Source organism: Bufo gargarizans, chromosome 1 (assembly GCF_014858855.1).
Source record: "Bufo gargarizans isolate SCDJY-AF-19 chromosome 1, ASM1485885v1, whole genome shotgun sequence".
NCBI classification, from domain to species: domain Eukaryota; kingdom Metazoa; phylum Chordata; class Amphibia; order Anura; family Bufonidae; genus Bufo; species Bufo gargarizans.
Genome location: NC_058080.1, coordinates 534,164,028 through 534,176,515, shown reverse-complemented (window position 1 = coordinate 534,176,515; position 12,488 = coordinate 534,164,028). Strand labels below are relative to the sequence as shown.

General features: G+C 44.1%; 1 protein-coding gene across 3 annotated transcripts in view; it reads left to right on the top strand.

Moving 5' to 3' along the window:
• The window catches only part of CIT (citron rho-interacting serine/threonine kinase), a 153,399-nt gene that overhangs the window by 18,891 nt on the left and 122,020 nt on the right, over positions 1–12,488 (top strand). For all 3 annotated transcript variants that reach the window (XM_044275410.1, XM_044275408.1, XM_044275411.1), the window contains exons 4-6: positions 5,215–5,390; positions 8,008–8,109; positions 11,010–11,152. In XM_044275410.1, coding sequence (XP_044131345.1) covers positions 5,215–5,390; positions 8,008–8,109; positions 11,010–11,152 — 421 coding nt within the window. The remainder of the gene's footprint in view (positions 1–5,214; positions 5,391–8,007; positions 8,110–11,009; positions 11,153–12,488) is intronic.

The following is a 12,488-nucleotide window of genomic DNA, read 5'->3' as shown; positions in this document are numbered from 1 at the left end:
GACAGGTTTGGGGGAGTTGGTATTTTTTCTTTAAGGTTATACAGGTCATGATAATAGGACTGGAAACCCTCTGCTATGTCCGACGGAGAGTACATTTTGGTTTGTGTCTTAGGATGTAAGAGATATGGAATTCTGCTCTTTACCCGTTTTGCTTTAAAGAGGACCTTTCACCAGAATAAAACTTCTAAAGTAACTATACAGGCATGTAGAGCGGCGCCCAGGGACCCCCCTGCACTTACTGTTATACCTGGGCGCCACTCCGTTCTCCCGTTATTGCCTCCGGTATCTTCACAGTTAGGCTCCACCCAGGGGAACCTGCCATCGGCTCATTCTCCCATGCTGTAGCGCTGGCCAATCACAGCGCTCAGCTCATAGCCTGAGAGAGAAAAAAGCCTCTCAGGCTATGAGCTGAGTGCTGTGATTGGCCAGCGCTGCAGCATGGGAGAAGGAGGCGCCGGCAGGTTCCCCTGGGTGGAGCCTCACTGTAAAGATACCGGAGGCGAGAACGGAGCGGCGCCCAGGTATAACAGTAATTGCAGGGGGGTCCCTGGGCGCCGCTCTACATGCCTGTATAGTTAGTTTAGACGTTTTATTCTGGTGAAAGGTCCTCTTTAAGACAAGCTGCCAAAAGTTTGCCTGCTATATTCCCTTGGGAGTAATAACGAGCTTTTATTTTTACGAAGCCCTTTCTCATATGACTGTAACATGTGATTCCTTAAATCCTGTCCTATTTGTTTTAGTGCCTCTGCTGTTGAGGATGAGGGACTCAATTTATTTTTGTCCTCCATTTGCTTTAGTTTGGTGAGTAATTGCGATGTGGCCTCCTCCAGTTTCCTCTTCCGCACCGCACCCTGTTGTATAAATGACCCTCTGATGAACGCTTTATGGGCATTCCATAAGACTTCGGGGTTAGTGGAGTCTATTTTATTAAGGTGAAATAATTTTTTCAGGTCTGGTTCAATGCGCTGGCCATGCTGTGGACAAGATAGTAGGATAGGATTACTCCTCCAAAGATACCTTGGGGAGCAGTTATTGTCCTCTGCCAACGTCATGGTAATTGCAGCATTGTCAGACCATTTAACCTGCTTGATCTCCGTAACCACCGCCTTTGACAGTGCTATCCTGTCAGTAAGAAACATATCAATGCGCGAGTAAACATTGTGAACCCCTGAGTGGAAAGTAAAATCTTTATCTGACGGATGTTGGATTCGCCAGACATCATATACTTCAGCCTTCCACAGATTCTCCGCTAGAGATGGGACATTCCTCCCGGAATATGAGGAAGTGTCTATTTCAGGGTCTGCAGTGATGTTAAAGTCGCCAAACATTATTAGTTGACCTCTCCTTTTCTTATTGATCAGTTTCAGTACCCTATGGAAGAAACGTTTTTGTCCTGTGTTGGGTGCATATATGGATACCAGAGTGAAGGTTACATTATTTAAAGTGCAAACTAATATCAAATATCTTCCTGTGGGGTCGCTAATATTTTTAATCAAAGTGAACACCAGCGTATTTTTTATGGCTATCAAAACCCCTCTGGTTTTAGAGTCAGAGTGAGCTTGGAAAATATGAGGGAATTGTGCATTCTGTACCCTGTGGGCATCCTTGGTTAGTATATGGTTTTCCTGTGCTCCCAGGATCTGCGCATAGGACTGTTTAACCCATTCACATTAAGACTAGCAAATGCGATTACCATAATAAAGCAACTTGAAACGTAAAGCAAAAAAGTCGCACATTAACCAATAAAGAAGGTGCAGGACGCCTCCCAGCCAGCGCGTCTGCAACCATACTACGAAGGTGGTGGAATATTGTACAGGCATATTTGTGGCACCATTCATTAATTTTGCATCAAATACCAGTGGTAAAACATAATAACATAGAATGAAAAGCATGAATACGTAAAGGTGTATTCGTAAGAACTAGCAGGCACTCCAACACCTGAAAAACTTGGGGAATTAAAGTCCCGTCTGAAGCCTAGGTTTGTGACTCATATCGATAGACACTCAAACCTAGCATGTAGGCAATAAAAGCCTTGGTTACCCCCGGTGAACCATCCTCTTCTGCTCAGCGGGTGACGTCCCAATCCTTTTGTCAGGAGGGGCCCGACGATGTTCCTTCTGTGGTTCAATTGGAATGTCCCAGCTTTGCAGCACTTTCCTACCTTCTTCTACGGATTTTATTACATCCAAGTCCCCCAAATGGTGTATCATAAGGCGTACCGGGAACCCCCATCTGTATTGTATCTTGGCTGATTGCAAGGCAGATGTAATAGGGAGCAGGGCCCTTCGGAGCCTAAGTGTAGCAGCTGACAGATCCGCATATAGTGATACTTTGTGGTATGGGGCGGGCAGCCCACCATTTTGTCTGGCAAAGGACATCAGTTGCTCCTTAGTGGAGTATAAATGAACCCTAGCGAGAACATCTCTTGGGATATTTTCCTCCAGGCAAAGCACTTTTTATCAACGCTTTCACATAAGAAGGGATATATTTGGCCCCAACAGCCTCTGGAATGCCTCGCAGCTTAATGTTGTTGCGTCTGCTGCGATCCTCCAAATCCGCCATCTTGTTTTTAATTGCGTCAACTTCTGCTTCTAACGCATAATGGGCGTCAGTGAGATCATTATGAGAGCCCGCAAACTCTCCAAATTTGCGCTCTAAATGGTCTGTTCTGTCCCCAATGTCCTCCACCTCCCTCCGCAATGGAACCACTAAGGAGCGCATGTCATATAGAAGAGAGCGCCTCTGGATTAAGAGCATGTCTCTCATAACAGTGTCAGTCAGGGCCATATTGTTAACTGGCAACGCCAGAATCTCTGCTTCACCTGTGTCCTGTGGGCCCCCTTGTGCTCCCAGAGTACCTGCATTTGCAACATCTTCCTCGGACGATCGGGTACCTTTCGGAGTCTGTGGAGGGTCTGCGGGTCCCGCGGTCAGCTCTCTCCCGGCATCACTAACTTCCTCCTGGCCGGCATCTAAATTATCCTCATCTGACGCGTTTCTCGGGGAAGCCCGTACCTCCGACCCCTTCTTGGAGTCTGGGCTTGTAGCTGATTGCGGGCCTTCCGTGTGCTCACATATCATGGCATTTCTGTCCCCAGCGCCATCTTGAGATCTTCCAGCTTCTCTCGTGAAGTAAAATTTTGTCAGTTGCGGGTGCTTCATTATTCTCTTTTTTCGTCCCGTCATGCTCAGATAAGGTTCCGTGTCTGGTTCCTCCACTTTTGGGTGGTTCACAGTGGAGTAAGTCGCTATGTAAGTCGCTGGTTTGTAGTGCTATCTCCAGAGCTGAAGCGCACTACATCCGCGCTCCTCGGCAGCCAGACCACGCCCCTCAGGTGACTACCTCTTGAAGCTCATCAAGAGAATGCCAAGAGTGTGCAAAGCAGTAATCAAAGCAAAAGGTGGCTACTTTGAAGAACCTAGAATATGACATATTTTCAGTTGTTTCACACTTTTTTGTTATGTATATTAGGGATCGACCGATATTGATTTTTTTTTTAGGGCCGATACCGATAATTTGTGAACTTTCAGGCCGATAGCCGATAATTTATACCGATATTCTGGGAATTTTTATTTTTGAGGGGAAAAAAATAATTTCCCACAAATCTGCTGAAAATTAATGTTTATTGTTAGTGTAGTTTTTTTTTTTTTTAAATCTTTCTTTTTCATTTATACTTTATATTTTGGTTTTATTTTTTACTAACTTTTAGCCCCCTTAGGGACTAGAACCCATGTCCTATTCACCCTGATAGAGATCTATCAGGGTGAATAGGAGCTCACACTGTCCCTGCTGCTCTGTGCTTTGTGCACACAATGAAGATTAAAGGGGTTGTCAATCAATATCAGATCGGCGGGGACACCTGGCACCCCCTCCGATCAGCTGTTTGAAGAGGAGACTAGCAGGGAGTCAGCGCTGCCTCCTCTTCACTGTTTACCTTCTAGCCGTTGCATCTGCAGTGGTGAGCAGGTGTAATTACACCCAAGCCTTCCCATTCATTTCAATAGGAAGGCTTGGGTGTAATTACACCTGCTCACCACTGCAGATGCAACGGCTAGAAGGTAAACAGTGAAGAGGAGGCAGCGCTGACACCGTGCAAGTCTCCTCTTCAAACAGGTCATCAATAAATATAACTTGGACAACCCCTCTCTCATTTATTCATATACAGGAGGCGGAAGCTGCAGAATCACATAGCCGGCTCCCGACCTCTATGAGCAGTAGCTGCGATCCGCGGCACCTGAGGGGTTAACTACCGCAGATCGCAGCTACCGCTCATAGAGGTCGGGAGCCGGCTATGTGGTTCTGTAGCTCCCGCCTCCTGTATATGAATAAATGATAGATTAAGCTTCATTGGTGGCGCAGTGGCCATAGCTCCTCCCCTCCTCCTGTCCCCTGTCCTTACATTGGCGGCAGCGGCAGCAGCAGCACAGGGGGAGGAGACACTGCTTCCTTCTCCCCTGTGCTGCTAAGGGGAACACGGAGAGCGCTGTCAGCAGCGCGATCTGTGTTCCCCATACGCTATCGGAATATCGGCAAAATAAATGCCGATACCGATAACGTTCAAAATCCTGATTATCGGCCGATAATATCGGTAAATCCGATAATCGGTCGATCCCTAATGTATATAATTCCACATGTGTTAATTCATAGTTTTGATGCCTTCAGTGTGAATCTACAATTTTCATAGTCATGAAAATAAAGAAAACTCTTTGAATGAGAAGGTGTGTCCAAACTTTTGGGCTGTACTGTGTGTGTGTGTGTGTGTGTGTGTGTGTGTGTATATATATATATATATATATATATATATATATTTATTTATTTAAAGGGCTTCTGTTCAAGTGAACGGAGCTTAGCCCCGCCTATGCTAGTTGATACTAGCCGTGACGTCAGTGGGCGGGCGGCCTGGCGGTATACAGTGAGAAGGCCGCGGCTCTGCCGGAGCGCTGCTGCCTTCTCAAACAGCTGATCGGCGGGGGTCCCGGGTGTCAGACCCCGGACGATCAGAAGCTGATGATCTAGCCAGAGGATAGATCATCAGTTAAATGAAAGTGCAGAACCCCTTTAATGTGTGTGTTAAAAATTTTATTAAAAAATATATAAATTTGTATATTATACACGTATATACATACACATATATATATTAGGGGTATGTGTGTATATATTATACATAAATACGGTGTATATAGCTAGATAGATAACTCTATGTTTTCCCTCAGATTCTGAAACTGTTGCAGAGTTACGAGAGCTCCATCCCAACTTTAAGGATTTTGAAGTGAAGAATGTAATTGGGCGAGGTCACTTTGCAGATGTTCATGTTGTGAAGGAGAAGCTTACTGGGGACATATTTGCTATGAAAGTGATGAAGAAGAAAGCACTTCTTGCACAAGAACAGGTTCTTAGCAGTTCTTATCTCTAAAAATGGCTGTAATTTGGGGCCTTCGCTTGGGTTGTATTATGAACTTGACTTTTGATATTTTACTTTTTAATGGTTGTTTGGGAATTTTGGGATGTGGTGATACCTGTTATGTTTATTTTTCTATGTGAAATTGAGATAGGGGGGTGATTAGAATTCAATGTTTTTATGTTTTGTTACTTTTTACAGATTAACATTTAGCTCCCTTAGGAGACTTAAACATACAGTCTTCTAATCGCTTGTATTATACCTCCGACATCTGCCATGTATGGAGTGAGCTCAGCATGTGCAACTCCTTGAGGACCCATTCTAACATTGCCTATTCTTGTCTGCGAAACGGACAAGAATAGGACATGTTCTATCTTTTTTGCGGCTGTGGAACGGACTTGCGAATGCAAATGGCACACGGTGTGCTGTTCCTATTTTTTGCGGACCTGTTGAAATGAATGGGTCCACAACCGCTCCGACTAAAATGCGGACCAACAATATGGTCGTGTGAATGGGACCTAAGGCTGATCATGTACATGATTTTGCATTAAGTGATCGCCTAGCCTTACAATAGGCTATTGCTGTCTGATCGGCTGGGGTCCAGCATTCTGCACCCTCGCCGTTCATGTGTAGCTCCATTGTTTGACTTTGGCACCGAAACTATGCAGCACCCTCAGCTGTGTAGTGGAGGAAGCTCATTACTACAGCACTGCTCCAATTAGAACAGTGCTAGAGCCGACAGAAAGCTGTAGTTCTAGCACCCACTTCCAGTGACACTGCTACACCTGAACAGCTGGCAAGGTTGCTGGTTGTGGGAGTAAAAGCTTGACAACCCCTGTAATGGTACAGTGGCCCCTCAAGTTACAATATTAATTGGTTCCAGGACGACCATTGTATGTTGAAACCATTGTAAATTGAGTAATCATTCAAAAGCCCCAAAATTTCATCCAAGATAAGAGAAAATGAACATTTAACAAAAATAAGCAGATAACTAAGACTGATAAAACAAGTCCTTACATATAACTGTCAGGAATAGCTGGTCACTTGTTGCACAGCGACACCATTGTCAATCGTTGTCAATGTTCCTCGATTGATTTTTAAATGTCATGTAACAGCTACACTGCACAAAATAGCATAGTCAGTTGTAGTCAGCCTGTCACTAGTTAAAATCAATCAAAAATGCTGCAAAAAGTCTAGGTGTAGCCCTAGCCTAAGGGTATCTATGGCCCTGCGGTGCGGCTGTCGACATGTGGCCAAGTCATATAGAAAGAATATAGATATTGAGGCTCACCCAGCCTAAATCGTGCAGTGGTGCTACAATAACTAAATTGACCCGCCTAGTCAACTGGGGAAAAATATATAAAATATAGTATAGTCCGAGCACTTCCTGCCGACACATCATGTGACAAGCCAGCATCCTCTACCTTCGTTTGGTGTGGCTTCTGTTTGGGCCCGTAACAGCAGGACGTAATACCTACTTACTGTGAGGACGGTGGGGTTCACCGAACTTTGTTTGGATTTAACTATTGCTGTGGGTCCCTTTTGATTGGCAGGTTTTTTCAATATCTGTGCACACACATGGTGTTTCATATGCATCAGCCTGTTTGAAGTTGCATTTTATTCATCGTTTTCAGAACGTTTTATCCTCTTAGGAAATAACCTCCCAAGCATAAGAACTTTATTTAGAGTACATCTCCAACCAAGCCCCCGCCCAACTGGAGTTTCATTATCCGGGTTTTTACTTTTATTTATGTGGCCAAGTCATGCTCACCCGCAGCAACCAATGGCCGCAGGAGTTTGTGGTAAACTTGTGCAGTGATTGGTTGCTGTGGGTGTTTATAGTTTGGCCGCAACATGAGGCCATATCCTAGGATTTCTCCAGGCCTGGCTATAGTTATCTGAACAACTGTGGACATGTTACAGGTGTCTTTTCAGAATGGTTTAAGGCAGGGATGCCCAACCTGTGGTCCTCCAGCTGTTGCAAAACTACAACTCCCAGCATGCACAGACAGCTTAGAGCTATTAGCCTACAGACGAGCATGGTGGAAGTTGTAGTTTTCCAACAGCTGGAGGGCCACAGGTTGGGCATTTCTGGATTAAGGGCTTGTTCACAGGTTTGGATCCGCAATAAAGCTGGGGTTACATGGTGACGTTGTATGACAACAAGTTCAACAACAGTTGTGTGACTGTGCAGGTTACTGTCGCAGAAATGTTTTAGACTGTAAAAGCAGACAAAAAAACTGCCAAATTGTAGAAAGGGCACAGAGAATGTCATAATCACACACGACTTGCATTATAGTCTAAAATGATAGTCACATGCCACTTGCAACCTGCAACCAAAAATCCAACAGTGTTGGAAATTTTGCGATAATCGTGTGGCAGTTGTGACAGGTTGTTTGTCACACTGCAATTCCATGGATGAACAGCACATGTGATGACCTATTGCAAAATTGCAATCTTCATGTCTCTCGGTAGCCCCAGCATACATATGTAAGGGAAACACCTTCAATAGTAATTAGACTGGTAAAGACATTTATGCCTAGATAAAAAATTGTATTATAATAAGGAAAACTATATATATGTATGCTGATGTTTGTCTGTTTTATAGGTTTCCTTTTTTGAAGAAGAACGAAATATATTAAGTAATCATAACAGTCCTTGGATACCCACGCTACAGTATGCCTTCCAAGATAGGGAGCACCTTTACTTGGTAAGTAATACAACAAATGATTACAAAACATCATGGCTACAGATGACAAAGGGAAACAGTATTTAACCCTTTAAAGGACATCTGTCAGCAGATTTGTACCTATGACCTGTTACATATGTGCTTGGCAGCTGAAGGCATCTGTGTTGGCCCCATGTTCATATATACCCGCATTGCTAAAAAAAATGTTTTAATATATGCAAATTAGACTCTAGGAGCAACGGGGGGTTTGCCATTACACCTAGAGGCCCTGCTCTCTCTACAACTGCCACGTCCTCTCCACTTTGATTGAAAAGTCAAGGCCAGGCATGATCACATTTATATTGCCTGGCCCTGTCAATCAAAGTGGAGAGGATGCAACAGTTGCAGAGAGAGCTGAGCCTCCAGGTGTAAAGGCAACTCCCCCGTTACTCCTAGAGACTCATTTGCATACATTGAAACATCATTATTCTCAGCAATGTGGGCACATATGAACATGGGACCAACACGGATGCCTTCAGCTGCCAAGTGCTCGTGTAACAGGTCAGCCAGTGTTATAGGTACAAATCCCATGGTTTGTCTCTGTCTCCAGTTTATCATACCCTCAGATAGGGCATCATAAAACTGGTGACAGATTCCCTTTAAAGAGGACCTTTCAAGGGACCAGACATTATAAAATAAGTAGCACGTTATGTAAGGCATAAAGCAGGGATCTAATAGCGCTTACTATTATTCCTGGGTTCCGCTCTATTCGCCCGCTGTGCCCCTGTTAAATTCTCCCATCTGGTATCTGGTATTAATAGTATCGGAAAAGGGAGGAGGAGACGCCAGGGTTTCTCAATAGGCGTCTCCTTCTCCCTGGCTGTGACGCTCTCCTTTGTGATTGGACCGCGCTACAGCCAGAGAGAAGGAGACGCCCATTGAGAAACCCTGGCGTCTCCTCCTCCCTATTCCGATGCTATTAATTAGCATACCAGGCGGGAGAATTCAACAGGGGCACAGTGGACGAACGGAGCGGCGCCCAGGAAAATTAGTAAGCACTGTTAGATCCCTGCTTTATGCCCTACATAACGTGCTACTTATTTTATATCTGGACCCATGAAAGGTCCTCTTTAAGGCTACTTTCACACTAGCGTTAATATTTTCTGGTATTGAGATCCGTCATAGGGTTGACATTCATTGTCAATGGGCACAAATGTAACTGGACAGAATGGAGTGCTCCAAAATGCATTCTGTTCCGTTCTCATACCAGAGAGCAAACTGCATGCTGCGGTTTGCTTTCCATCCTGGGATGCAGAGGGAGACTGTCACGCTTCGGTGTGGGAGGGAACCACCACACCGAGCATAGGAGGGAAGGGGGGAACAGGGAATCAGGCCTGAGAACTAGGGAAGGAAAATGGACAGCTAGTGAAAACCCTAACCAAAATCCTGACTGACTACCAGTATGAACAGACCCCAAAGGTAGGGGAGTTCATACGCAGGAATACCTAGAGTCCTATCTAGCCCTATAGGACCTTGGTACTAATGGCAGGGACGAGACTACCTGTTCCTCCAAAAGGAAGGATGAACAGGAGTCTCCTTCTGGCTTAATAGAAACAATAGGGAAATGCAACACACAGAATCCAAACAAAATACAAAAGGGAAAGGAAAGACTTAACTTCAAAGGAGCAATGGAAGCACCAGGAACTCGGCTGAGATCCAACCACAATCTATCCAAAAGTCCAAACAGAAGCTATAAACCGCACAGCATTGTGAGAGAAGCAACAATAAATAGAGCAGGTTAAATAACCCTAATAGCCACACCTGGGGAAAGAAGGTGTGGCAAGCACCAGAAACAACACAGACGTCATTTGATCCAAGCGCAAAACATGTCAGATCAAACCACGTGTTGCCAGTCTCACCAATCTCCTGCCACTGGTCGTGGGAACGTCCTTGACAAAGACTGATCCGTCATGACCCACATTGCAAGTCAATAGGGATAGATCCGTTTTCTCTGACACAATAGAAAACGGATCCATCCTCTATTGACTTTCAATAGAGTTCATGACGGATCCGTCTTGGCAATGTTAAAGATAAAACAACCGGATCAGTTCATAACGGATGCAGAGGGTTGTATTATCAGTAACGGGAGCATTTTTGCTGAACCCTGTCGGATCCAGCAAAAACGCTAGTGTAAAAGTAACCTTAGTTATCAACAGGGTTATATGACATAAGGCATGCCCTGGGTCCTGTATGGCATATAGTGACATTGCTGATTGTGAAGTGGGTCACATATAAGGAATAGCTTGACTGACACCATGTTTAGCCCATAGAGGCATTACTTAGGACTTATCTATGATAATGTGGATGCAGTATTGTTAATTCATGTATTTTAGAAAGTTATATATTCTGCTTAAACAATAACTAAAAACAGGAATCTCACTTTACGAAACAGAACAAAATTGCTACATACAGTTTGCTTAAAGGGGTACTGCAGCTAAAGACCTTTATTAAGCATTAGTAGGATGTGACCTATGTCTTCTAGGCTAGTTTCACACTATGTTACAGAGATCCGGTAGGCTGTTTGGTAGGCCAGTAGTATTTGTCTGGCTGATTCTCTGCATATTTTCTGGGTTGCAGCTGGGTCTCTGCCGCTCCCCATTATAGTTAATGGGGCAATTTAGGCAGCGGCTGGCAATGTCGTATCCAGAGAGCTCCTGCAGACTTTTCCCTGCTAGATATCTGTAATACCAGTGTGAAACTATCCTTAGCGGGAAATGCAGTACAATAGGCCCGAGCGCCAATGGAAGTCATAGAAACAGCCTTGCTTCATGTAAACAGGTCTTGTTAGTTTTGCTCTTTGGGACACAGTCCCTATGTTTGGATTTTCTTTTCAGTGAACCTAATCTTGTATATCAGTTTAAAAACTAACGTCAATTTTGCAGGTTATGCAGTACCAGCCAGGAGGAGACTTGCTCTCTCTACTGAATCGCTATGATGAGCAGTTTGATGAAAGCATGGCCCAGTTTTATCTGGCAGAAATAGTTCTTGCAATTCACAGTGTTCACCAGCTGGGATATGTACACAGGTGAGTATAGGGAGGGAGGACATTTTATATTATGATGGCCAATAGCTATGCAGCTATACATGCAGAATGGCCCCCTTCTCCATCCAACATCTCCAACAATCTGCAGGAACTGAGCTAAAATGATGATGGTCAATAGTTAAATAGTGTGGCGATTCAACGGCGCACGTTACCGTATATCAATTTCCTATTGCTGCCTGCCTTAGAGAGGGCAATCTGCTCAAGACATTGCTTTCTCCAGGATCAGGAGATTCTGTGGAAGTTCTGGCCTTTACTTTTTTTTCTTAATACAGGGTTTAATGCCTGTATACAAAGACAATAAGCGCAAGGATCAAACCTGCCTACAGATATCCTTTTAAAGGGGTTGTCCGGGAGCAGGAAACATTATAAAATAGAAACAAAAACGGTTAAATCTCCTACTTATCTAACTTACTCTAATGTTTATGCTCTGGTGGTCTCCGCTGCTCCTTATTTTCCTGCAGTGACGCTGTGTCACATCCCCATGATCACTACAGCCAGTCACTGACCTCAGCGGTGATGCTGGCCTGTATGGCACGAGACCACCGAGGTTAGTGATTGGCTGTATGTGACATCACTGATTCTGGAAAATAAAACCAGCGAGGACTACTGGAGTGTTGGCGCTGGAGCGGTGAAGGACTAAGCAGGTGAGTAATGTTTTTTTTTTGTGTTATCGCACTTCCTGCTGTTGCATTACACTTATTACTAAATTGGTATGTTTTCTTTTTAATCTGTTTTCCATGGTTACCAATTGTGAATATTGTTTTCATGTTGCTGTCTTTGTATTCAATGACTGCAGATGTGTTAATAGAAAGTTCTTAATTAGAATACAAAAACACAGTTATTTGTGCTTTCAGGTGTGTATGGTCTAATGCAGTCGCAAAAGCCTAGATTTCGTTTTATTAAACAGATTTGCTATAAATCTAGAATTGATTGCATGCCAAGGTCTCTATACATAAGGTTTGTATGAGAAGTACCTAAGGTGTCAAGGACCGAGGGGAGCACTGCCTCCGGACCTTAGATAGGTCCTTGATGGGAAGCATTGAGTGTTAGAACTGTGTCCACTCTTATCTTTGTTTTTATATGAACAGGCTGTCTAGGTTTCCAGGTAGTAAGTGCCCTGTTATTAGCAGAAAATAATCTTTTTCTTGTCACAGTACAGATTCTTATCTGTACAGATATAGAGTATTTGTAAGTGCCTCTGATATGGGTAGGAACACCTAGTAAAGTGTGAAGAGATTCCCAGGTCTCATAGCCATAGGAATTGGGCTGCATCCTCAGGATAAGTCATCAATAATAGATTGCGGGGTCTTACTCCTGG